We start from the raw sequence: 25255 nt of genomic DNA on the forward strand, positions 1-25255 counted from the left end.
AAATTCTACACCTACTGTCTTCTGGCATACCTGAAATTTTGTATCAAGCTCATCCTGTTGTTCATGAGGATAAAAGTGTTAACTTTATCTTCTAACCAATGAATATATGGCATATTGAGATAACTCTTTCAACACTCGATTTAATATTAGAGCTTAATGGTATGTATACATTTAAAAAATGGAGATCATGTTTTACTTCGTATATTAAGTTGGTTTAAGCATTGCTTAGTATAGATTATTTGAAGTGAATTCAAAGTGCTTTGTTGACCAGACATAGTGGCTCACACCTGTATTCCCAACACTTTGGGGAGCCAAGGCCGTAGGATCACTTGAACCTGGGAGGTTGAGGCTGTAGTAAGCTGTGATTGCACCACTGCACTCCAGCCTGGGAGACAGAGCAGGACTCTGACTCAAAAAATAGTAATAATAAGTTATTGCTTTATACTGTTTTAAAATGCTCTTTTCTTATCCTTGTGACAGGCTGAACCCTTCAGCTGCATTGTTACCTAAGCATTTGCTTGATATTTCCATAAATAAGCATTTGTTAAAATTAATAAATTAATCAGGAATTTTCCTTTAAAGAAAGTTTTAATTTGCCTCACAAAAAAAGCTCACTTTGAACTCCATCATAACAAAGTTCAGTGTTTCCTCACTTTGTCCAAAGACTAAATCATGATTGATAAAAATAGTAGCAATATACAACAAAAATCTGATCTAAGACAACTTAATGTGTATGGTGTAACAATTGGCTCTAAATTACATGCTCTCATGGTTAATAGTATTTTTCATGTTCTTGGCCAGAATATATCATCTGTTTCGACAGCAAATATGAGATGAATCTATATTCTCTATCCAATTCCCAACTGTCTACCACTGCTCCTCCTAAAAGACTTCTCCAAAATTGCCAAATTTTTCTTTCAAACTATCCTATCCTCTTCCTTGATCTAGATCAGTGGTTCTTAAAGTGTAGTGCATGGACCCCTGTGGGGGGTTCCCTCCCCGTGACCCTTTCAGGGAGTCAAAACTATTTTTATAATCATAATAAGGCATTATTCATTGTGTTCCTATTTGCTCTAGTAGTGCAGAAGCGATGGTGAGTAAAATTTCTGGCACCTCAGCATAAATCAAGGCAGTGGCTCCAGACTATGCTAGTGGTCATTGTAGCCTTCACTGCCACACACTTGAAGTAAAAAATAAAGTATCAGGTTCACTTATAAATCTCATTCATGAAACAGTAGAAAATAATTTTATTGAACCTTAACATTTTGTTACATATTGTTTTACTGTTGTGATGAAATGGTAAATGCATAAAGCATTTCTATGGCATAACAAAGTGCTAACGGTTGTCTCACAGTAAAACACATGACGGAGTTGCAAGCTGAATTAGTTCCTTTTATTGTGAAACACATTTTTACTTGAACAAAAGACAACTATCAATATTCAAACGTGGTATTTGATAGACACACTTTCTCAAAGTGAATGCTATCCTGTCACTTCAAGGAAAACAACTGACAGTATTTGTCACTGATGACAACGTTTGAGTTTTCAAGCAAAAAATAGAATTTTGGAAATCGTGTATCTGCCACCCTGAACTTGACAGCTTTCCAGTGTCTAAAGATTGGTGGTGATATTAATAGTTGTGATGTTTTTATATTGTATACTGACATATGTCAACATTCAGAACATTGCATAACTCACTGAACCAATATTTTCCAGATGACCAGTGTTTGATATCACAAGATTCATTTAAAGTACAAATAGACCAGTGGATATTAATGTAACAGAGTATCAAAGTTCATTGATAAGGTTTCAGATATCACTTTGTAACTAACCTTTAAAAAAATATCACTTTTTTGAGCTATAGTGCAGTGTCAAAGATGAACATCTATAATTATCAAGAAAAACTATTAAAATTCTCTTCCTTTTTTCCAACTATATATATTGAGGGTAGATTTTCTTCACATACTTCCACTAAGAGATTATCACAACAGATTAAATACAGAAACAGATACAAGAATCCAGCCAGACATTAAAGATTTGCAAAACTGTAAAACAATGCCACTCTTGCCGCTAAATTTTCTTTTTAAAAATATAAAGGGATCCTGAGGTCAAAGAGTTTTTGAGAACCTCTAAACCAGATTTTAGAATTATTCTGTTCAGGCTGGGCAAGTGGCTCACACCTGTAATCCTAGCACTTTGAGAGGCCAAGGTAGGTGGATTGCTTGAGGCCAGGAGTTCGAGACCAGCCTGACCAACATGGTGAAAAAACCCCGTCTCTACTAAAAGTACAAAAATTAGTCAGGCATGGTGGCATGCGCCTGTAATCCCAGGTACTTGAGAGGCTGTGGTAGGAGAATCTCTTGAACCCAGGAGGTGGAGGTTGCAGTGAGCTGAGATCTCGCCATACACTCCAGGCTTGGCAACAGAAGAGACTCTGCCCCAAAAAAAAAAAAAAAAAAAAAAAAAAGAGAATTACTCTGCTCATCCACATCATTATTTTTTTTAGATGGAGCCTCGCTCTGTTGCCCAGGCTGGAGTGTGGTGGTGCTGTCTCGGCTCACTGCATCCTCTGCCTCCCGGGTTCAAGCAATTGTCCCACGTCAGTCTTCCAAGTAGCTAGGATTACAGGCCCACGCCACCACGCCTGGCTAATTTTTTGTATTTTTAGTAGAGACAGGACAGGTTTTCACCATGTTGGCTAGGCTGGTCTCGAACTCCTGACCTCAAGTGATCTGTCCACCCTGGCCTTTCAAAGTGTTGGGATTATAGGCGTGAGCCACCGCACCCAGCCCCACATCAGTATTTTATGTCAAGAAATTTTAGTCTCTATCATCTTTCATAAGCACTAATAGCAATTTTAAATGGTATTTCATAATAGGAATTTAAGATTTCTCCTTGCTGACATTGATAAGAAAAAAAAAACTTTACCACAGAATTACATTGTGCCTTTACTTTCCTAGCATGTCTATGTGCCTGACAGAAGGTCAGTGCCAGCTGGCCTGACTTTACAGTCTGTTAGTCCCCAGAGCCTCCAAGGGAAAACGGTGAGTAATATCTTTATTTACCATACCATGTTTTATTTATGTGCTGCACAGGAAGGTACATATCTAACATAGTTTTTAAGTTTGAATTTTCAGAGGTTCTCCCAAAGAAAAAATTACTGCTTTTGTGCAAGAGACGCTCATCAGAAGAATTTGGACTTATGTAGCCATTTCAGTGTTTTAGTGGATACCTTTTCCTAAGTGTCTGACTGGCCAAATAAAAGATTATATTTTGAAACTTTACGGCCAGGTGCGGTGGCTTATGCCTGTAATCCCAGCACTTTGGGAGGCCAAGGCAGGCGGATCGCTTGAGGTCAGGAGTTCAAGACCAGCCTGGCCAACATGTTGAAACCCCATCTCTACTAAAACTACAAAATTAGCTGGGCATGGTGGTGCTCGCCTGTAATCCCAGCTACTTGGGAGGCTGAAGCAGGAGAATCACTTGAACCCAGAAGGCGGAGTTTGCAGTGAGCCGATATCCTGCCATTGCACTCCAGCCTGGGCAACAGAGCGAGACTCTGTCTCAAAAAAAAAGAAACTTTATTGTATAAACTAGGTGGGTTTCTTTACTTTCATTCCCTTATCCTTAAAACAGAAGTTGCAGTAATTCATTAGTGAACAAATCCAGCAAGCAGTTATTTGTGGTCAAACTACCAGCATATTAAGTTTTTCATGTGAATTTTTAGATTAACTTCTTTAGAGCTGTTAATAAAAGAAACTGATTTACATATCAGCAGAAAAAGAAAGTCTGTAACAAGCGTTTGATCAGAGCAAGTATTTACCATTATCATTTCATTGTCAGTGTTATGTTCATTGGAAAGGAGTTATATTAGGAGGACACTTCTTCTAGTTAAAGAGAAAAGATGACTTTTCCTCACTTCAGTTTATTTTAATGGTATTCTTTTATCAGGGGCACTGGCTTTATTGTCAGTAGATAACTCAGATTCTGTAAAGATGTGATTTTAGCACCTGTGTGTATAGTTGTTCATTGTTTAAAATTCTCTTCCTGCAGTAATCAAATTCATCTTACGTGTTTTGTAAAAACATTGTTTTATTTTATCTTTTACACGTTTAGATAAAATGAAATATTTCCTTGCTTTAAACTTCCTGCAGTTTATTTGCCAAAGATTATTTGATTAAGACTAAGAACTTTTAAATGTGGGAATCTTAAAACATTAGATTGTTGGCCTGACAAATAGTCATTAATCATAGAGTAAATGCTAAATAGCATACCACAAATGTTTCTCTTCTGCCTTGCTCCCTCTAGTGGATATTTAGCACAAAATTTATTTACCACCTCCTACTTTCTTTGGTCAAATGTGCCTCTTTATTTGGCCTCAAAATCTAAATAAAGTTATTGGTATCTTTCATCCTTTTGAAAATGTCTTAATCTGTTTAGCTCCATAAATAATAAACCAGAGTTTCAGTATTTCTTGCGGTATCACTCTGGGTTCTTAGAATATCTAAATCCCTTTCCCCACCTTACCTTCTCCCTGGCAAGACCTCAAGTGTTGGAGATGATGATCATAAAACAAGGACTATCCTAGCGTCATGAGGTCACAAGATAGGACTGGCATCAGAACAAAAGCAACTGTTCTTTTTCTCTTACATGGTTTATTTAAATCTTACACACCAAACATTCTTTGACCATTTAATATACGGTAAAAAACTGTTGTCTCACCTGTGGATACCCAGTTTTATCTAAGGAATCCAATAGTAACTGTAGTTTACTTCTGCTAACACTTTTTCTGTCTGAGGGCAATAATTTTTAATATGATTTTGGATAATGGTTAAAAATGATTTCTGTTTTTGAAAAGAATTGTAGGAAAATAAAGAGCAATAGCAAATAAACAGAACAGAAGAGAGCTAGTGCAATGCTGTCGTGTAGGCAAAACAAACCAATCTCGGGAATACTTTTTAGCCTGGAATTTTTAAGAGTACATTGCAGCACTCAAGTGAGGAGAGCCTTTGGCCTGCTTTCAGTTGTTAATCATAACAAAGATCAGAGAAATACCGAGTAATATTTTATGGGCTGTAAGACTGCCAATGAGCATACTTTACTGTATTTCTAAGAAAAGTATATTAAATTGGCCCATTAAGGAATTTCATCCACCGTTGAAAATTTGTTTTCCTTTGGATCACAGTCACCAATCAGGAACCAAAAAAAGGTTCTCTTCTTTTCCCAGAGTGAAGAAGGAGGGTTTATGTGCCCATGGAAACTCTCTTTTTCTTAAAAAAATAAAACTGATCTTTTGGTCATAAAAAATGCTATAATGAAAGCACTAACAGTGACATTTCAGAATATAACTGGGAAGTAATTAATAGAACCCAGATCCCAAGTTTAATAATGTGAAGATATCCAAGTTTTACTTTTATTTTATTTATTTATTTTGAGATGGAGTCTCGCCCTGTTGCCCAGGCTGGAATGCAATGGCGTGATCTCGGCTCACTGCAAACTCCGCCTCCTGGATTCAAGCGATTCTCCTGCCTCAGCCTCAGAGGTAGCTGGGATTACAGTTGTGTGCCACCACGCCTGGCTAATTTTTTTTTTTGTCTTTAGTAGAGGTGGGGCTCAGGCTGGTCTCGAACTCCTGACCTTGTGATCCGCCTCCCTCGGCCTCCCAAAGTGCTGGGATTACAGGCGTGAGCCACTGTGCCCGGCCTACATTTATTTTAATTATTTTATGTACGTTCTGTTAGAAAGTTGGACATGCAGGTATTTGTACTATTGCTGGGAAAAGATATAATTTTTTTAGATATCTTAGTAAAATATCTTTTAATAATTTTTTAGTAGCGCTTATATACAGACCTTTGTAATGTTTTTTTGGCATTGTGCTTTTTTGTACTTAACATTTAAATATTCTCATGAGTTCTGAGAAAATGCCTTAATTTACTGTTGTTTTGCTGTATCTTTTAAAGTAACACTGTTCCTTCTATTTCTCTAGATATCTATGCATTTATGTAGGACCTATCATCATAGTGCCTAGGCACTATGTTTGATGTCAACCATAAGAGGAAACTTGCCAAGAAATCTTGGTTTAATATCTGTCACTTAAGACAACAATTAATCTGTTTTCCACTGTTTGGATTCTTAAATTGTACTCCTTCAGCCAGAGGAGCTTACGCTGCTGCTAATAAAGCTGAGACGGCAGCAAGCCGAACTGAGTAGTATCCGGGAGCATACGTTAGCACAGCTCATGCAGCTAAAGCTTGAGGCCCACAGCCCAAAGGTCAGCTATGGAGAGATTTGTCTGTGTCGTCTGCCATCATCTCTTATTTTGAACTACTCATTAGTCAATATGATCAGCGTCATTAGTGTTGAGCATGAGCCCATACCATCATTATAGTGACAACATTAGAATCTCCTATTAACCCTTTGAGAATTCAACTTATTTATACATTACTGAAAGAAAATACAGGTAGGGTGCATTTCTTCTTAGCCTTCTACCCACCCGCTCACCCACTGGCTTTTGGTTTTGAGGAAGGCAATGTGTACAATACTTCACGTATGCATTAACTTCATGTTGTTATTCACTGAATACTGTGATTTCCATATCTGGTAAAACAAATATTGAGAAGTCCTATAATTTCCAATAAAACAATAAATTAAAAATTCATTATAGCTTTAATAATACTGCCTTTTAAATGTTAAAAATTAATTTTAAAATGTCTTTTATTTCTAATGAAAAGAATGAACACATAACCGTTTCTCAAAGGGTTTATAGCTCTGGTTATATAAGAAAGATCTTATTGAAAGAAGTAGTACTATATTAGAGGAAATAATTGACGTGTAAAAGTTCTAACAGTTTGCTAAAGCTATTTTAAGGAATTTTTCTGCTTAATTCATTGTTCATATGCATGTCTACTTAATTTCTTACAAAACAAAATCTAATTCTATAATTTAATATGTCAGCAGTACCATTTACAGGGGAGCATGTGCGTGAAAGTTGTCGTGTACTGTGATATAATAGGTTGTAGTAAATTACCTGTTTTTCTTATTCCAAAATTGACCTTTTCTTGAATTCCACATCCTCTTTCTCTGTCCCTTTTTTCTTAATTGGTGCCTACTAGAATGAAATTCTTTCACATCATCTCCAAAGGAACACCATATATTTGGATCATCAGGTGGGATTCATAGAGATTTTCTTACTTTTAATACTTAATAGAACTTCTTAAATATAATACAATTTTTCAGGCTTCTCAGCTATTTCAGTCACGTTGAATTAATAACATGACTTTTACAAGCGATAGAATATGAAATCCCTGACCAGGTGGATTCAGGAATTCCATAATAAACAAGGAGAAAGGACAGGTGTGGAGGTAAAGAGGGATACAAATGCTGGGTCACCTGAAATTGAGAGCCTAAATTCTCTAGACTTCTTTCTTCTTATCCCATTAAAACACCTACTCCTTGAGGCTTATCTCAGCTTGGAGCTGACCTAATTAAAGGAACAGACACCAAGCTGTGAATTGTCTTGTTGGAAGGCAAGAAGGAGGGTGAATGTAGTGTGCTCTGTATTCCTAAAGGGGAGTTAAAGGTGTGTGAAGTTGGCTGGATGCGATGGCTCATGCCTGTAATCCCAGCACTTTGGGAGGCTGAGGCAGGCGGCTCACGGGAGGCCAGGAGTTTGAGACCAGCCTGGCCAACATGGAGAAACCCTGCCTCTACTAAAAATACAAAAATGAGCCAGGCGTCACAGTGAACGTCTGTAATCCCAGCTAGTCGGGAGGCTGAGGCACGAGAATTGCTTGAACCCGGGAGGTGGAGGTTGCAGTGAGCCAAGATCATGCACCACTGCACTCCAGCCTGGGCTACAGCGCAAAACTCTGTCTTAAAAATAAAGAGACAGAGAAAGAGAGAGAGGGAGGGAGTAAGGGAGGAAGGAAGATGGGTGAAGTGTGTAGTGGAGATGATTTGCAGTTGCCTGTCCTTATTCCCTGTTTGCTGTGTACCTCCAATGTTTGGTCTTTGCCAACATGTGTAAAGCCAGTTTTATAGGAGGCTCACATTCCTAGCATTACCTCAGTGGTGGCACCAGGTGTGCCTGGTTGAGGTGAATGTTCAAAAGTGAAAATGGCAATGGGCCGGGTGTGGTGGCTCCTGCCTGTAATCCCAGCACTTTGGGAGGCTGAGGCAGGTGGATCACCTAAGGTCAGGAATTTGAGACCAGCCCAGCCAACATGGCGAAACACCGTCTCTACTAAAAATACAAAAATTAGCCGAGCGTGGTGGTGCGCACCTGTAATCCCTACTACTTGGGAGGCTGAGGCAGGAGAATCACTTGAGCCCTGGAGGCAGAGGTTGCAGTGAACCAAGATCACACCACTGCACTCCAGCTTGGGTAACAGAGCAGGACTCTATCTCAAAAAAAAAAAAAAAAAAGAGAGAAAGTGGCATTGAACAAGGAGTGACTCAGTTTTTATAAAATGCTCTATTAATATTTAATTTTAATTTGTTGGGAATTTTTTGTTATTAGACATAATTTCTTTCATTGAATGCATTTTTTATATAAATCAAGCCAAAACTTATTCTAACTTGTTTCAGTATGTCCAAACTTGACTATTTTATCAAATAAAGAGGTTACTGTGGAAAATAAGACAAATGCTTTTATATTTATATTTGCCTGTTTGAAACAAAACAGTAATGTGCTACTTTAAATTAGTTGTATTTAAAGAGGGATTTTGCATTAGGATAACCCTTTGAAAGGTGTTAAATCATTTTCCTTATTTTAATTTTTAAAAGTAACACACTTTTGTTAATATAAAATTTATATATTTTCCACAAAACATTTTTATCAGCATTTTGGCCGCTGGAATGCTTTAAAAATCAGCATTTCATGTATCCAAATTCCAGATCTTCAATCCAGAGATTGAGGCTGTTGAAATTTAACCACAGTGTATATTATGCACTTTGTATATTATGCACTAGAAAAATGCATCTTCCTTCAAAATTCTACACTGCCAGAAAGCTGCTAAGATACATGGGAAGTAAAAAACTCCTTTGTATTTAGAGCTGCAAATAGTCCTAAAAAATAGGTTTAAAAAACAATGATATAAACATGAATCTGAAGTTACCCAGCATCTCTGAAAATAAACCTTGTGGTTTACTGTAATTTATTACTGACCTCATTGAATCAAAGCTTGCAGAGACATAGAACTTCAGAAAATTTTAGAAAAGGACAGGTAAATATATCAAAAACACCACCATATGCTAAGATGCCCTTCCTCAATCACTTTCCCAGGTCAAGATTGTGTTTTATCCCTTTACCTAAATGACCTAGGTCTCGTTGAGGTTCACGTTCCCATCACTCCTCTCAAAGAAAGCTTTGTTGAACCTTTTCTACTGCTCCATGCTTGTGGTCCTGCCAGTGACTTCTAAACATCCCCATGTGTTATTGATCTTCTCTATTCTCTCAACATGTCACCAAAGCTTTTCCAGTAATTTATCTGAAGTAAAGCTATTCAATTTTTGAAGTTTGTGATAATGAGAAGAATTACAGAATTGTTTGAATGATACTTTGTGTTTGAAGTAAGAATATTTTGATAGCAAAAATTGGGCCATTTTTAGGTAATAATTAGACAGCATATGAAAACATGGTGGAGACTGCCCAAAAACTCAGATATACTTAAATGTATGTACCCTTAAGGTTTCCTAAAGAAAATCTCTCTTTAAATAATTTTATTAAAAATTTATGATTTAGATAACTTTGAATTTTAATAAAATTTTTCATTCAGCTCAAACATTTCCAGCTTTTAATCTTGTTACTGCCAGTAGCGTAACATTTTAGAGTACCAGGTCTGTTGTTTTTGTAGGGATTATTGGTTCCCTGGATTTATGAATTGATTCATCAGTTTTTTATAACCACAAATTTGAGAGTGAATTATAAAATCTAAAAGAGGAAAAGGCTCTGGTCACATTTTATACTATATATCATAACAAATGAACATGTACTAATCTAGTCTCACTCTAACACTTATTCTGCCTCCCCTAATAAATCATCAGAATAACCCAAGACCAGCAACAAAATGTAGTTTTCCTCCTGCCCCTTGTGAGGTATTACAATAATCAAAAGCAAAACTGTAATTTCTTTAAATTCTGTTAATCGCTGTCACTATTCACAAAAAACATAGACCCAAAGAGTATTCTCATAGTTGCTTCAGAGGTCAGCTCATTTCTGGTGCTACTGGAATGTTTAATAAAAAATAAAAAATAAAATTGCCTTATCTGAAAGTCTACAGATTTACATGTTAAACAGGCAATCCAAATATCTTGACTTCTGGTGCCTATAACTTCAGCAATATAATTTGATTCTCACTGTCACCGTTTATGAGGATGAATCATGTATTAAAGTGGTTTAAAAATAACAATAGATATACTAATTACATGGTAGAATTTTCTTCAGTTTTTTGTTTCATTATGAAGTACACTATTACAGTTTGTTTATGCTTCCATAGCCCAGTTAGTGTATTATTCAAAGTCCACATTTATATAAGACTAGCCCTGGTTTATTTGTCATTTTTGTGAATTTTAAGATAGCATAGGCCCAAACTAGAACCTGTATACATACAGTAATCCCAACTATATATTTTATGTACCTCATCCATGCTCTATGTAGAGAATGAATAAATACATAATATATCAGTAACTCATTTTCTTCTCATCCAGCTTAGTTGTTGCTGAATATTGGAGACACTTTTGGTTACAGTTTAAGTGAAACTTGCCAGCTTCATCCTAAAATGCATCTACTGAATGGATTTAACATTTATTAGCTTTTTCCATGTTTATTTTTCTGCCTAACAGAATATAATAGGGATGGAGGGAAGCCATAAGTAGAGTGTTGCCCTTGCTGTGTACTTGCCAGGAGGTTGGAAGTAAATTTCGGATTATCAGCAGTTAAAGTGGGGTCTCCTCCCCTGAAGAATGAAATATCCTGTTGTAGTTCTTTGAAAGTGCCATAGTGGCTGGTGTTTATTTTATGAGGGAAAAAGAAAATTTTGAAAAAAATTTTTTTTCTTAACAGGGCAGATCAAGCATAAGCTGCCCTGCTGAGCAATCATTTTATGATTAGGAGTCCCTAAAAGGTTCCACAGAGCCAACTATAAGTCATTTGTTTGAAACTGGAGTAACAGGTTTCCATAGGAGCTGATTGTAGCCAAACCATTTGATGATATTTGGTTGTAAGATAGAGAAGAAGGAACACACTGGTGTTTTGGCTCCTGTACCCTACTGGTTATTAAGGATTTTTAATAGTATCCCTGGTGGTTAGATTCCCAAGCCAGGCCATGAAAGATAGTATTTTACCCTGTGCTATATCTGAAGACCAGACTAACAGTATCACACACCCTAATTACACTGAAGAAAACATGTCTCTTAAAAATGTATTCAGTGGCTGGGCGCAGTGGCTCACGCCTGTAATCCCAACACTTTGGGAGGCCAAGGCAGGTGCATCACCTGAGGGCAGGAGTTCGAGACCAGCCTGGCCAACATATAGTGAAACCTCATCTCTACTAAAAACACAAAAATTAGCCAGGCCTGGTGGTGGGCACCTGTAATCTCAGCTACTTGGGAGACTGAGACAGGAGAATCACTTGAATCCGGGAGGTGGAGGCAGAGGTTGCGGTGAGCCAAGATCACGCCACTGCGCTACAGCCTGGGCGACAGAGTGAAACTGTGTCTCAAAAAAAAAAAAAAAATTACTCAGTGTGGCCAGGCACTGTGGCTCATGCCTGTAATCCCAAGACTTTGGGAGGCCAAGGTAGGTGGATCACCTGAGGTCAGGATTCCAAGACCAGCCTGGGACGACATGGTGAAACCCCATCTCTACTAAAAATACAAAAATTAGCCGGGCCTGGTGGTGTGTGCCTGTAATCCCAGCTACTTGGTAGGCTGAGGAGCGAGAATCACTTGAACCTGGGAGGCAGAGGTTGCAGTGAGCCAAGATCATGCCCTGCACTCCAGCCTGGGTAACAGAGCAAGACTCTATCTCAAAAATTAAAAAAAAAAAAAAAAAAAAATGTATTCAGTGTGCGAACCTCAGATCTTAGGAACATGTATGCCTTCTTCAGCAGATCTAACACTGGGAGTAGGGACTTGAAGTTTCTCAGTCTTGTCACTTACTAGATCTACACTAGTTTCTAGTTCTTGGCTCCTGTAGCCTGGACCAGGACTGGTTGGGCTGAGCAAAAGAATGAAATTAGCGTTTAGAAACTAGACCAGGAGCTGAAGACAGGAAGCAGTCAAAAACTCTCCATGAGTGAAGAGGTAGCACTTTTTTGATCCAGGCATGAAAGGAGTGTTAATAGGAATGGGGAAGTTGGAACGTGTTTCCCTCCATTTTCCTCACCTCTATTTTAGCTTTTCCTTCCATTTGTTTCTTACTCTTTTTCTTTCTAACATTCCCTACTAGTGTTTGAAGAGCAGTTGTGAGGGAACTTAAATGATATTCCCCTTTTCCTTTTCCCTAATAACCTTCCTGCCAGGTTTTCAAGTAGGCAGTGATAACAGAAGGTGAGATATTAGGAACTGTGACTACAAAGTATGTAAGTGGAGATGTGCAGAAGGATCCAGAGACTTAAGAGCAATGCTTCACATGCTTTTGGTAAGCATGCTCCCTACTGTGGGTAAACCAAACATGTACCAACCCCCTAGAATTATGATATTCTACTGCAGTAACCAGCCTCTTCTTTTAACATCAGATAGCTAAAGGACCTTATCCTCAAAGTCATGGAAAAGCAGGAAGTTTTTCATGACAAATCAGTTTGCCATAGTACAGTTAAAAAAAAAATACAGTTCAGGCATACCTGTGTATTCTTTTTTGCATGAAAATGTTTAAGGTTTGCCAGAGTCAGTAGCCAAATCCTTCTTCATAATTTACCAGTACATTTTTTTTTTTTTTGAGAATGAAAAACATTTCATGTTTATTTGGAGATCCAGTAGATTGGGGATAGATTGTCAACAGAGTCAGCACCTACGTATGTGTCCTTTTATCAGTACATTTTTTTAAAAACAATTATCAAATTCTTGTGAGGAGGGTAAGAAAATCTTTTTTGGGCTGAGCACAGTGGCTCACGCCTGTAATCCCAGCACTTTGGGAGGCCAAGGTGGGTGGATCACCTGAGGTCAGGAGTTTGAGCCAGCCTGGCCAACATGGTGAAACCCCATCTCTATTAAAAATACAAAAAATTAGCCAGGCGTAGTAGTGCGTACCACCTGCTACTCGGCAGGCTGAGGCAGGAGAATTGCTTGGACCCGGGAGGCAGAGGTTGCAGTGAACCAAGATCGCACCACTGCACTCCAGCCTAGGCAACAGAGGGAGACACCATCTCCAAAAAAAAGAAGAGGAGTAGGAGGGACAGAGATAAAACTCAGGAAATTCTTGAGCAGGATATGAAATAATAATAATGTCAGAACTGTAAGACTAAATGGATAATGGATTAGATTAGAATTTAATATGTGTCTCTTAAATTGGCCTATTTAGTGCTCTTACATTATTATCATGGGTCTGTTCTTAGCAGTAATCTGTCCCATTTTTTTAGCTTTTTTTTTTTTTTTAACCTATCTCAGTGCTAACTGGGGAAGATCTCCGTCTCTTGGTGTCCTCTCAACTGAGAATTCGTTTTCATCTGTTCTTCATTTTACTAGCTGTCACTGTGTGAGTCTTCATTTCTAGCCCTGCTGGGTTTCTCCCAGAAAGCAGAGTTTGTAGTGTGGGTTCATTTGCAGGGAGTTTCCTTTGGGAAATGATATCAAGGTATGAGAGAAGAGAGTAAACAAGGAAGGAAGGGGTATATTATCAACTGCCATGGGCAACTTGGGCCTTATGGGACTGATTGACGCCTGTTGACAAATGAGTAGAAACACTGCAGAATTACCCAAGTGAACAATAGAAGTGGGAAGCATTTGTGCTGGCTCCCATCCTCCATTGATGAAGGGTTGCCCTGTGAGACTAACTCACCACCACATTGAGTTTATGCCTATGTGGATTTCCTATACACAAAGTGGTTGACTCAGCAATAGCTGGGAAAAAAAATGTGGAGAGGGGCAAAAAAGCTGTCCAGAACACCTCTCCACAGTTTCAGTTATGTATCTCTAGTTGCCTGTGGAGATCTCCATTTGAAATTCCTGCCTTCAGCACATCCTCAATGTACCCAAAACAAAGCTTGTCTTTTTTTTTTTTTTTTTGAGACAGTCTCACTCTGTTGCCCAGGCTGGAGTGTAGTCGTGCAATCTCGGCTCACTGCAAGCTCCACCTCTCAGGTTCAAGTGATTCTCCTGCCTCAGCCTCCTGAGTAGCTGTGATTACAGGCACCCACCACCACGCCTGGTGAATTTTTGTATTTTTAGTAGAGATAGGGTTTCACCATGTTGGCCAGGCTGGTCTCGAACTCCTGCCCTCAGGTGATCCACCTGCCTCAGCCTCCCAAAGTGCTGGGATTACAGGTGTAAGCCACCGCACCTGGCCCAAAGCTTGTCATCTTTATCCCTCAAGTCCCTGACCAAAAAGCTAAAGCAAAAAAATAAAATAATAAAAAAAAAATGGTTCAGAATATCAGTTGCTCTTAACTTTGGTCATGTCACAAGCATTTATTGAATACATCTTCCTTCAGAAGGAACTCACTGGGCTTTGAGAGCCATCAGCACTCTTGCTTTACTATTTGCTTAGACCAGGAACTTAAGGCTGGCACCTTAAAACCCCCAGCGGAAAAGAGGATAACACATAGAGAAAGTGAAGCAGAGTCTCCTCTACAGGCTATGGCTGGGACAGCCTGACACCAGTCTTTCACAGTCTGACTGACTGATGAAGAAGAAGAAAAACAAGTGGCAGAATACCTGGAAGGACCGAAGGTATGACAAGCCTCCTTGGCATCCTACCTGCCGCTCCATCACTGTAAGGATGGAGATTTTCCAAATTTGTGAACATGACAGAATTAAGTCAGACAAGTGCCTGGAGTTCTATTATGTTCTCCTAAAATCTTGTCTGCCCAACATCAGCATGTATTAATGTTAAACTGATAACTTTAAACTGGAATTAAATGTACTTTAAAAACAATTTCACTGAAAATGGAAAAATCATGAGATTCTATAGAACTGTCTGAACAGATTTTTTTTAGCTGATTACATGTTGGCATGGTGTTTGCTCAGGAGAACAAAGGCTACCATAACACCTTATGTATATGAGATCCCTCATTACCATTTAGTCAGCAAATCTTGGCAATGCTTCTCCTGAATCTTTAGTCAGCAAATCATTTAGCCAGCAAATCTCTGTAATGCTTCTCCTGAATCTTTGCATGCACATAGCAGTATTCCTGGTCTCACATCTAGATTTCGTCATGTATCCCGTTTTATTGTATAATAGTCTTGGATATTCCTCATCTTAATTTCCCTGGCTTTGGATAATAAGTTTGTTAACTATAAGCCTCCACTCTCACATTTGTAACAGAGTAGTAATGTGAACCTTTAAGGGTTGTTAGGGATTAACTGAGGTAATATCTATAAATTTCTTAACACAGTAAGAGGAACTAGTAAGCCCTCGGTAAATGGGAAGTCTATGACTGCTGAAATTGAAATTAGGTCCAGTTGCTCATTTAATCTTCCTAAAGCTCCTGCCACATTATGTCTTTTAGCCAACTCAGGAAATTTCACAGACTCCTTTTACCTTACAAAAAAAAGTCTCTTTTTGTCATTTAAGCCTTCAGTCTTCCACCACCACGCCACAACTTGTGAAATAATTCCTCCCCCATAAACCCATTTCTCCAGCCAGTGACTCACCATTTCTCAGATACTTCCAAAGCACTCCGTTCTCTGCATGGTGTACCTGTGTAGTGCCTGTTCAACCTTATTGTGTAAATATCACTTTACAGTTCACAAAGCACCATCCTATACAACATCCCACTTGTTTCACATACACAGGCTCTGCGGCATACGGACCAATTACCTTTATCCCCATTAAATCAGATTCCATGACTTGCCCAAAATCATAAGCTAGGGTGAAAACCTTGTATTACTGGATTTTCTTTCATCTTTTAAAAATTCTGTTTTAACTTCCTTCAAAATTAATGGGTCATTCTGTTCTTAGAGTTTCAGGCTGCTGTCTTTGTTACCGGAGGAATATCAGCTTCTAGCTATGGTTCTAACAAGACAGCAAAGTGAAAACAAAATGTCCCTACCTATTCTAAAATGCATAATAGTTATACAATCCTATTTTTATTTACAAAATATTATAAATACTATTTTACAGTTACAAAATTATAAAAGTAGCTCATTATACCAGGCTTTGCTTCTGTCTTAATTTTACAGTAGGTTTTGCCTGTGTCTTAATTTTATGTACATTTTTCAGCAAGTTTATTCATTCTGCAAAGATTTATGGAACTCAGGATGCAAAGATAAGGCATGATGCTAATGCCCACAATGTAGAATTCTTGTTCAAAACTTAGAAGGAAATAAGGTTGAATATAAATGCCAAAAACATTTCTAAAATTGACCTAAAGGTGTCATTATGTTGTTGAAACATAAGCTGATAAATCTTTGAATTAATGGTAGGAATTCAGCTACTCAGTGCCATTTGTAACTTTGTAAGAACACAGTTAACCATTGATAAAATCCAGATCCTTCTATCTAGAAGTTATTTTAATTTTGATTTAAAATTTGGACAGATGCGGTGGCTCACACCTGTAATCCTACCACTTTGGGAGGCCGAGGCGGGCGGATCACCTGAGGTTGGGAGTTCAAGACCAGCCTGACCAACATGGAAAAACCCCATCTCTACTAAAAAAAAAAAAAAATACAAAATTAGCCTGGCGTGGTGGCACATAACTGTAATCCCAGCTACTCAGGATCCTGAGGCAGGAGAATCTCTTGAACCCAGGAGGCGGAGGTTGTGGTGAGCCGAGATCGTGCCGTTGCACTCCAGCCTGGGCAACAAGAGCAAAACTCCGTCTCAAAAATAAAACAAAATTCAAGTATATTTTAGAATAGATTTATCCATGGCAAGAACAAGTACCTTTTTGACTAACAGAGATGTAAGATTTTCACTTCAGGAATGTTTTTTCACTTAAAAATGGTAGATTTTAGTGTATCCTTAAAATATTTGCAAAGAAGAAAATGTGACAATTTCAAACCTTATGTTCACAGTAAAAGATTTGTTTAATTGATCTTGAGTTCTTTTAATATTTCCTGTTTCCTGTGGATGCCAGGGATAAACATAGTAGTAGCCTTGCTTGAAATTAAAGAAACGGTGATTAGGAAAAGGCCATTAAACAAGGAAAATATATTAAGCTACTGAAGTAAAAAAAAATCAGATCTGTAAAACTTATCCGTAGCCAAATGTAAGTAAGTTATTTGGAATGGCACTAGCCCAGGCCTTCAAAGTTTGCTTTCAAATACACCACAAGTACATAATCTATCTTCCTTGAAGAAAAGGGGAAATATTATAAAGTCTAGCTATATCTTTAAAAATATTGTTGATTCTTATGACTATATAACAATAGTAATGTTTGCAGGTTTTACTTATAGGAAAAACATATGATAATTTATTCAAATTACTTTAAAACTTCTGAAGTAATCTCAATAACCCCTTCAGTTATAAAGAGACTTATTTACATTCTTCTGTTACTGAAGTCACTTCAAATTTTCCTGCTTCCTGTTGAAGAGTGGTTTCAATAGGTAGCATACCCTTCAATCTCAGGTTCTTGGACTTTCAGATGTGCCTAGAGAGAGTGGAAGGCAAATTTACATTGTTATTATCTAAATGACGTATTTATAAAGACCCCCACATTCCCTAAAGCCTCACCCTGGGCATGTCAAATTCTTTAGCTTTTTAGTTTTGCTGCACATCTTAAGAGCTTATTGATGTAGACACAGGAGGACATTCTTGAGAAAATGGAGTATTCTGTGATTACGCTGTGGGGTTTTTTGCTTTTGTTAAGACAGATTCCCAACTGAAAAAATCTTTTCTGAAGAAGTCATTAAGAACTCAGGAAAAAGTCCCTTTTCCACTTAAATGGAAAATGACAGCAAGAGATGGGTCTTCTTAGTTAACAGTGAAGGACAGAAGCTCTGCTCTGTATCCACCCAGACTGTTCAAGAAAAAGGAACTATTAGCACAGAATTCAGACTCAAGTAAACTAAGTTACAAGACAGCTTGAGCAAAGGTTTCCCCTTCTGCAAATGAGTTGCAGATCATGGGGAAAATCATACTTGCTTTACTGGTCCTCTCTCGCCCAGGCTGGAGTGCAATGGCATGATTTTGGCTCACTGCAACCTCTACCTCCCAGGTTCAAGTGATTCTCCTGACTCAGCCTCCTGAGTAGCTAGGATTACAGGTGCCCACCACCACACCCAGCTAATTTTGGTATTTTTTATTAGAGACGGGGTTTCACCATGTTAGCCAGGCTGGTCTCGAACTCCTGACCTCAAGTGATCCTCCCACCTTGGCCTCCCAAAGTGCTGCTGTTACAGATGTGAGCCACTGCCCCCAGCCTACTGGTGTAGAATTTTTAGACCTGGTATCTAATATGATAGCCACTAGCCACATGTGGCTATTTAAATTTGTAGTTACATATATATATAAGTAAAAACATTTCCTCAGTCACGCTAGCCCCGTTTCAAGTAGTCAATATTGAACTACACAGATGTGGAACATTTCCATCATCACAGAAAGTTCTGTTGGACAGCACTGTTCTGTATGAATTTTTTTTTTTTTTTTCTGAGACGGAGTCCTGCTCTGTTGCCCAGACTGGAGTGCAGCAGCGCCATCTCGGCTCACTGCAACCTCCATTTCCCGGGTTCAACTGATTCTCCTGTCTCAGCCTCCTGAGTAGCTGAGACTACAGGCGCACGCCACCGCACCCAGCTAATTTTTGTATTTTTAGTAGAGACGGGGTTTCACCATGTTGGCCAGGCTGGTCTCAAACTCCTGAACTCAGGTGATCCACCCACCTCAGCCTCCCAAAGTGCTGCAATTACAGGCGTGAGCCATCGCATCCAGCCTCTAGATTATTATATAAACTTTTAAGAGAGCAATTAAGCCACTGCTTAATCACTTATTATATTTAAAGGGAGTATGGAGAATTAATTTTTCCTAAGGATGAATTATATGAATGACCACCTTGGCTCTGCTCACTACTCATCTCTTTTCCCCCTCCCCAAATGATTCAGGAGCATCTTACCTCATGAGTTAGAATATCCTATTTTTTCTGAGTTCAGAGTTGGTCTAATTTCTCCAGAGATAGATTTGAAACAGACATTTAAAAGCTACTAAAGTAGCTGGCACAGTGGCACAAGGCTGTATAGTCCCAGCTGCCAGGTAGACTGAGACAGAAAGATCACTTGAGTCCAGGAGTTGTGGGCTTTTGTGCACTATGCTGATCAGGTGTCCACGCTAAGTTCAGCATCAATATGGCAACCTCCTGGGAACGGAGGACCACTGGGCTGCCTAAGGAGGGATGAGCCAGCCCAGTGGGAAATGCAGCAGGTCAAGACTTCCGTGCTGATCAGTAGTGGGATCACATCTGTGAATAAGCACTGCACTCAAGCCTGGGCAACATAGTGAGACCCCGTTGTTTTTGTTTTTTTTTTAAGATATCCTTTCTTTGACCTTTTTTTTTTTTTTTTTTGAGACATGATCTGGCTTTGTCACCCAGGCTGGAGTGCAGTGGCAATCATGGCTCACTGCAGCCTCAACCCCCTAGGCTGAAGTGATCCTTCTGCCTCAGCCTCTCAAGTAACTGGGACCACAGGCCTGCACCACCATGCCCAGCTAATTTTTTGTAGGGGGGGGGGGGTTCACCATGTTGCCCATGCTGGTCTCGAACTCCTGGCCTCAAGTGATCCACCTGCCTTGGCCTCCCAAAGTGCTGGTACTATAGGCGTGAGCCACCGCACATGGCCGAGACCCCATCTCTTAAGAAAAAGAGTAACTGACCGGGCACGGTGGCTCATGCCTGTAATCCCAACACTTTGGGAAGCCTGAGGTCAGGCGTTCAGGACCAGCCTGGCCAACATGATGAAACCCAGTCTCTACTAAAAACTCAAAAATTAGCCGGGCGTAGTAGTGGGCACCTGTAATCCCAGCTACTCACGAGGCTGAGGCAAGAGAATCGCTTGAACCAGGGAAGTGGAGGTTGCAGTGAGCTGAGATTGCGCCATTGCACATCAGCTATTAAAAGGGGGTTAAAATCTCTTAATGCTATATCTTATACATAGACAACAAGAAAATATTTTAATCTAGATCCAATACTTGTGTTTACTTAATTTGAAGTTTTTTATCTTTGATAGTTGTGCAATTACCTTGATCAGTATCTGATATCAACTCATCTGGACCTTGAAAAATTCTTTGGCAGTCATGTTTACTTGAATTGGTGCCAGGATAGGACCATGGTTCACAAGCCTAACTTCTCAGAACTGACAGTAAATCTTCCGAAAGACAAAAACAAAGTACAATACTCAAGGCTCTCTTTCCCCCAGTCCCCAATAAGAATTGCCAGGGCCCAGACCTGTAAAGGTTTTAAATCCCCATAGGTAGTTTTATGGGGGGGCCTTTTTTTTTCTTTTGCCAGATATGAGAACTACACCAAAGAAAGGAGAAAAGTCAGCTGGGTGTGATACCTCATGCCTGTAATCCTAGCACTTTGGGAGGCCAAGACGGGTGGATGCCTTGAGCCCAGGAGTTCGAGACTAGCCTGGCCAACATGGCGAAACCCCTTCTCTCTTTCTTTTTTTTAAATTTTTTAGTTAGAAATGAAAAAAAGAAAGAAGTCTAGGTTTTCTGAAACAAGCACTGTCTTGGTGCTGCCTTTTTTCATGTGTGGACACGTAGAAAGTGAGGATATTTGTACAGCACCTTGAAACAAATAAGCAGGAGGTGATGTCATGAGCATTAGCCCTGCAGGAACCAGACTAGGCCTTCTGAAGCTGAAGTGGTCCTTGTCCCCACACCTTGTAACCCATTTCCAGCCCATGGGTGTCAGTTGGGAAATTCTGCACAAGATCCTAGCAGATGTAATTACATATAATTCAATGGTTTTTGATGATGGGGTTTTAAAATCAAGTTATTCGATAGGCGGGGCGCAGTGGCTCACGCCTATAATTCCAGCACTTTGGGAGGCCGAGGAGGGCGGATCACAAGGTCGGGAGTTCAAGACCAGCCTGACCAACATAGTGAAACCCCGTCTCTACTAAAAATACAAAAATTAGCCTGACGGGGTGATGAATGCCTGTAATCCCAGCTACTCAGGAGGCTGAGGGAGGAGAATCACTTGAACCTAGGAGGCAGAGGTTGCAGTGAGCCAAGATGGCACTGCTGCACTCCAGCCTGGGTGACAGCGAGACTCTGTCTCAAAAAAAAAAAACCCAGCACGGATGGCTGGGGCCTGTAATTCCAGCACTTTGGGAGGCCAAAGCGGACAAATCACCTGAGGTCAGGAGTTTGAGACCAGCCTGACTACCGTGGAGAAACCCCGTCTCTACTGAAAATACAAAAAATTAACTGGGTGTTGTGGCACATGTCTGTAATCCCAGCTGCTCCGGAGTCTGAGACAGGAGAATCGCTTCAACCTGGGAGTCGGAGGTTGCAGTGAGCCAAGATCGCGCCATTGCCCTCCATCCTGGGGCAACAACAGCAAAACTCCATCTCAAAAAAAGAAAAAAACTATTTGAAGACTGGGCGTGGTGGCTCTACTAAAAATACAAAAAATTGGCTGGACTTGGTGGCGCACGCCTGTAATCCCAGCTGCTCGGGAAGCTGAAGCAGGAGAATCGCTTGAACCCGGGAGGCAGAGGTTGCAGTGAGCTGAGATCGCCCCATTGTACTCCAGCCCAGGCGACAGTCCGATACTCCGTCTAAAAAAAAAAAAAAAATCAAGTTATCCATATTCGCCCAACAGACCTCAAAACTGCTGAAGAGGCCAGGATTAAGTATCAGATTTTCTAGATAGTTTTTCTAAACATTTGGACTTAGAAATTTCAAGTAAAAATGTGTTTTGTTGTGAACAGAAATACACCGGCATTATTACCTAAGTGTATTTCCAAGATGTTGCCGCGTATGTTTTCTTATTTACAGCTAGAGTTAATTATGAAAATTGTGGGGTTGGAGGCGAGGTGGGGGTGGCCGTTTGTTTTCTCGTGGTCTCCAACTAGCGTGCTCTCTTCCCCTCCCCCGCGGCGTGCAGCGGGGTGGAGAAAAGGTGGCGACAGCGACTGGAGCAGCAGAGGCTGTAGCAATGGATACCCACCTCCCATGAACCGGTTCCTCTTCCCCCTCCTCGCTGTGTGTTTGATGTGTTAAAGCAAGAGCGAGAACGCGAGCAGCGCCATGAGCAACACTACCATCGTCCCCAGCACTGCGGATCCGGGCCCCAGCGGCGGGCACAGTAGCGGAGGTGGTGGCGGCGGTGGAGGCGGCGGCATCGAGGTAATAGGTGACTAATCTCCCCGAGCGCTAGCTCTGAGCAGATGCGGACTCTCTTCGGTTTCCTAGGCAAGATCGACGAACCACACCTCTTCCCGCCGGATAATTCACCTTTGCCAATCTCAATCTCGTTAAGTTCCATGATCCAGACTCAGCGGTTGTCGCACCATGTCTGACAAACACTGTATTCCTTGACAGAGCTTTGATAACGTACCATATGCAGAAGGAGTTATTCCTGATAAGGCTGAGGCTTGTCTCTGTTGGCACCAGCTAATGCAATGGCAGGTCTTCTGCCTGGTGTTGGGCTCCTGCCTACTCCTAACCCACTTACTCAAAGCAGCTGTTCCACTGGCTGCTTTGGGGGCTCCTACTCTTGTTCCTGCCCTTGCTGCACTTGGGCTTCCTGGAGCAAACTTGAACTCAGTCTGTTGCCACAGATCAGTTGCTGAAGCTTATGAGTACTGTTGATCCCAAGTTGAAGCATTTTATCCCAGAACTTTGGGAGGCTGAGGCGGGTGGATCACTTCAGATCAGGAGTTCAAGACCAACCTGACCAACATGGTGAAACCTCGTCTTTACTAAAAATTCAAAATTAGCTGGGCATGGTGGTGCATGCCTGTAATCCGAAATACTTAGGAGGCTGAGGCAGGAGAATCGCTTGAACCCTGGAGGTGGAGGTTGCAGTGAGCCGAGATCGTGCCATTGCACTCCAGCCTGGGCAACGAGCACAAAACTCTTGTCTCAAAAAAAAATAGAGGAAGCTATGAAAAGAGTACAAGAAGCACACTCCCTAATTTCGGCTGCTATAGAACCAGATAAAGAAGAAGGAAGGTATTCAAGATCACATTCTAGGAGGAGGAGGACTCTCATCTTCTAGACACAATCAAGGAGCAGACCGAGAGAGTGATTACATTGTAAGTCTAGGAGTCGTTGATGATTCAAAAGCCCAAGACACAGAAGATCTTATTCCAGAGAGAGAGGTAGAAGTTCAAGGAGCACATCAAAAACGAGAGACAAAAAGAAAGAAGACAAAAGAAATGTTCTAAAACACCCCCAGAAAGTTACAGCACAGCTAGACATTATAGAAGTACAAACAGAGAGACAACAACGAAGAAGCAGGAGTGGAACAAGATCTCCTAAAAAGTCTCGGTCTCCTAAAAGAAAATTGTCTCTCTCACCATCCCCTGGGAAACATAAAAAGAAGAAGAAAGATAAAGAAATAGGGATGAAAGAGAACGCTCAACAAGCAAGAAGAAGAGTAAAGGTAAGGAAAAGGACCGGGAAAGAAAATCAGAGAGTGATACAGATGTAAAAGTTACACGAGTTTATGATGAAGAGGAACAAGGGTATGACAGTGAGAGAGAGAAAAAAAGAGAAGAAAGCAATAGAAGCAGGTTCTCCTAAAACAAAGAAACGTTCTGTGGAAAAGGGAACTGGTGATTCACTAGGAGAACCCAAAGTGAATGGGAATGATCATCATGAGGAAGACATGGATATGAGTGACTGAATATTGCCTCTATGGGAATCCAGCTGTATACATGCATCAGTGTCATTCCTTTGTGTGATTTCTGAATGTTGTATTTGTTCATCGCAACCCTAGATGCATATAGCTCTGAGTTATTAATGGTTATAAAGCTCTTGTTATTGATATTACTTATTTACATCAAAAAGCTTTTAGAAAATGGTATGACATAAGCAATTCTTGTGAATTTATGAAATCTGATGGTGTAACCCATTTTACTGTTGGTGCTGCTTCATAACAAAAATGAAAAGCTACATGCATCTACAGCAAGAATAGATTGTTTATGTCATATGATTTCCTTTATTAAGTTCATTTATAGTACTTACAGAATTTTATTCGTTGCCATAATAGAGCCATGTAGGAAATGCATGTTATTGTGGCAAGAATATCCTAAATGTCATTAAAATCCTCCAACATGATGGATCTACTTATGGTCTTGTTTGTTGACATGACAAATTAACATTTCCATCTGGAAATGAGCATTTGAAATGATAATCCAGCTAGGCACGGTGGCTCACGCCTGTAATTTTAGCACTTTGGGAGGCCGAGGGGGGCAGGTCACCTGAGGTGAGGAGTTCCAGACCAGCCTGGCTAACATGGCGAAACCTTGTCTCTACTAAAAAACACACATACACACACACACACACACACACACACACACACACACACACAAATTAGCCAGGCATGGTGGTGCATGCTTGTAATCCCAGCTACTCCGGAGTCTGAGGCAGGAGAATCACTTGAACCCAGGAGGCGGAGATTGCAGTGAGCCGAGATTGCGCTACTGCACTCCAGCCTAGGCAACAGAGCGAGACTCCATCTCAAAAAAAAAAAAAAAAGAAATAGATAATCCTTTAAGCCTTGTAGCAAAATGTTTGTGATTTTGGTTTGACTTTGAATGGTTATTATGCACTAACCTTTTTTGATGGCTAATTAGGGTTTAATTACAGAAACAAGATTTCAAGTAAAACTGTCTTTGGCAGTGAGTAAATAGTATATTTTGAAGTAGAGTTGTATAGTTTTTCATAAGATGTTTGGGAATTTTTTTTCCTGAAATAATTTATTCCACATCTACATCAGTGAAAGCAATCTACCTATCCTGAATCCATCTTAAAGAAAAAAAAAAAACTCATCTCTTGCCCTTATTTTGAATTTTCCACTCTTTCATTAATTTATTTGTTTTAAACTCAGTGTTGGAAATTGACCTTCATATGCTTTTAAAATAAGACAAATTTGACTGGGTATAGTGGCTCACACCTGTAATCCCAACACTTTGGGAGGCCGAG

General features: G+C 39.9%; 1 protein-coding gene and 1 pseudogene across 11 annotated transcripts in view; both read left to right on the forward strand.

Moving 5' to 3' along the window:
• Positions 1-25255, forward strand: part of PLEKHA5 (pleckstrin homology domain containing A5) — a 242703-nt gene that overhangs the window by 151961 nt on the left and 65487 nt on the right. For 7 of the 11 annotated variants that reach the window (XM_054442322.2, XM_054442324.2, XM_063672478.1 and 4 more), the window contains exon 12: positions 2961-3044. The exons of 3 other annotated variants lie outside the window; for them this stretch is intronic. In XM_054442322.2, coding sequence (XP_054298297.1) covers positions 2961-3044 — 84 coding nt within the window. Of the gene's footprint in view, positions 1-2960; positions 3045-6151; positions 6272-7112; positions 7167-25255 lie in introns of all 11 variants that reach the window. One more of the 11 variants, XM_054442315.2, reaches the window with a different exon arrangement.
• Positions 7118-23077, forward strand: LOC134740358 (serine/arginine-rich splicing factor 11-like; annotated as a pseudogene).

This window comes from Pongo pygmaeus, chromosome 10 (assembly GCF_028885625.2).
Source record: "Pongo pygmaeus isolate AG05252 chromosome 10, NHGRI_mPonPyg2-v2.0_pri, whole genome shotgun sequence".
Classification (NCBI taxonomy): Eukaryota; Metazoa; Chordata; class Mammalia; order Primates; family Hominidae; genus Pongo; species Pongo pygmaeus.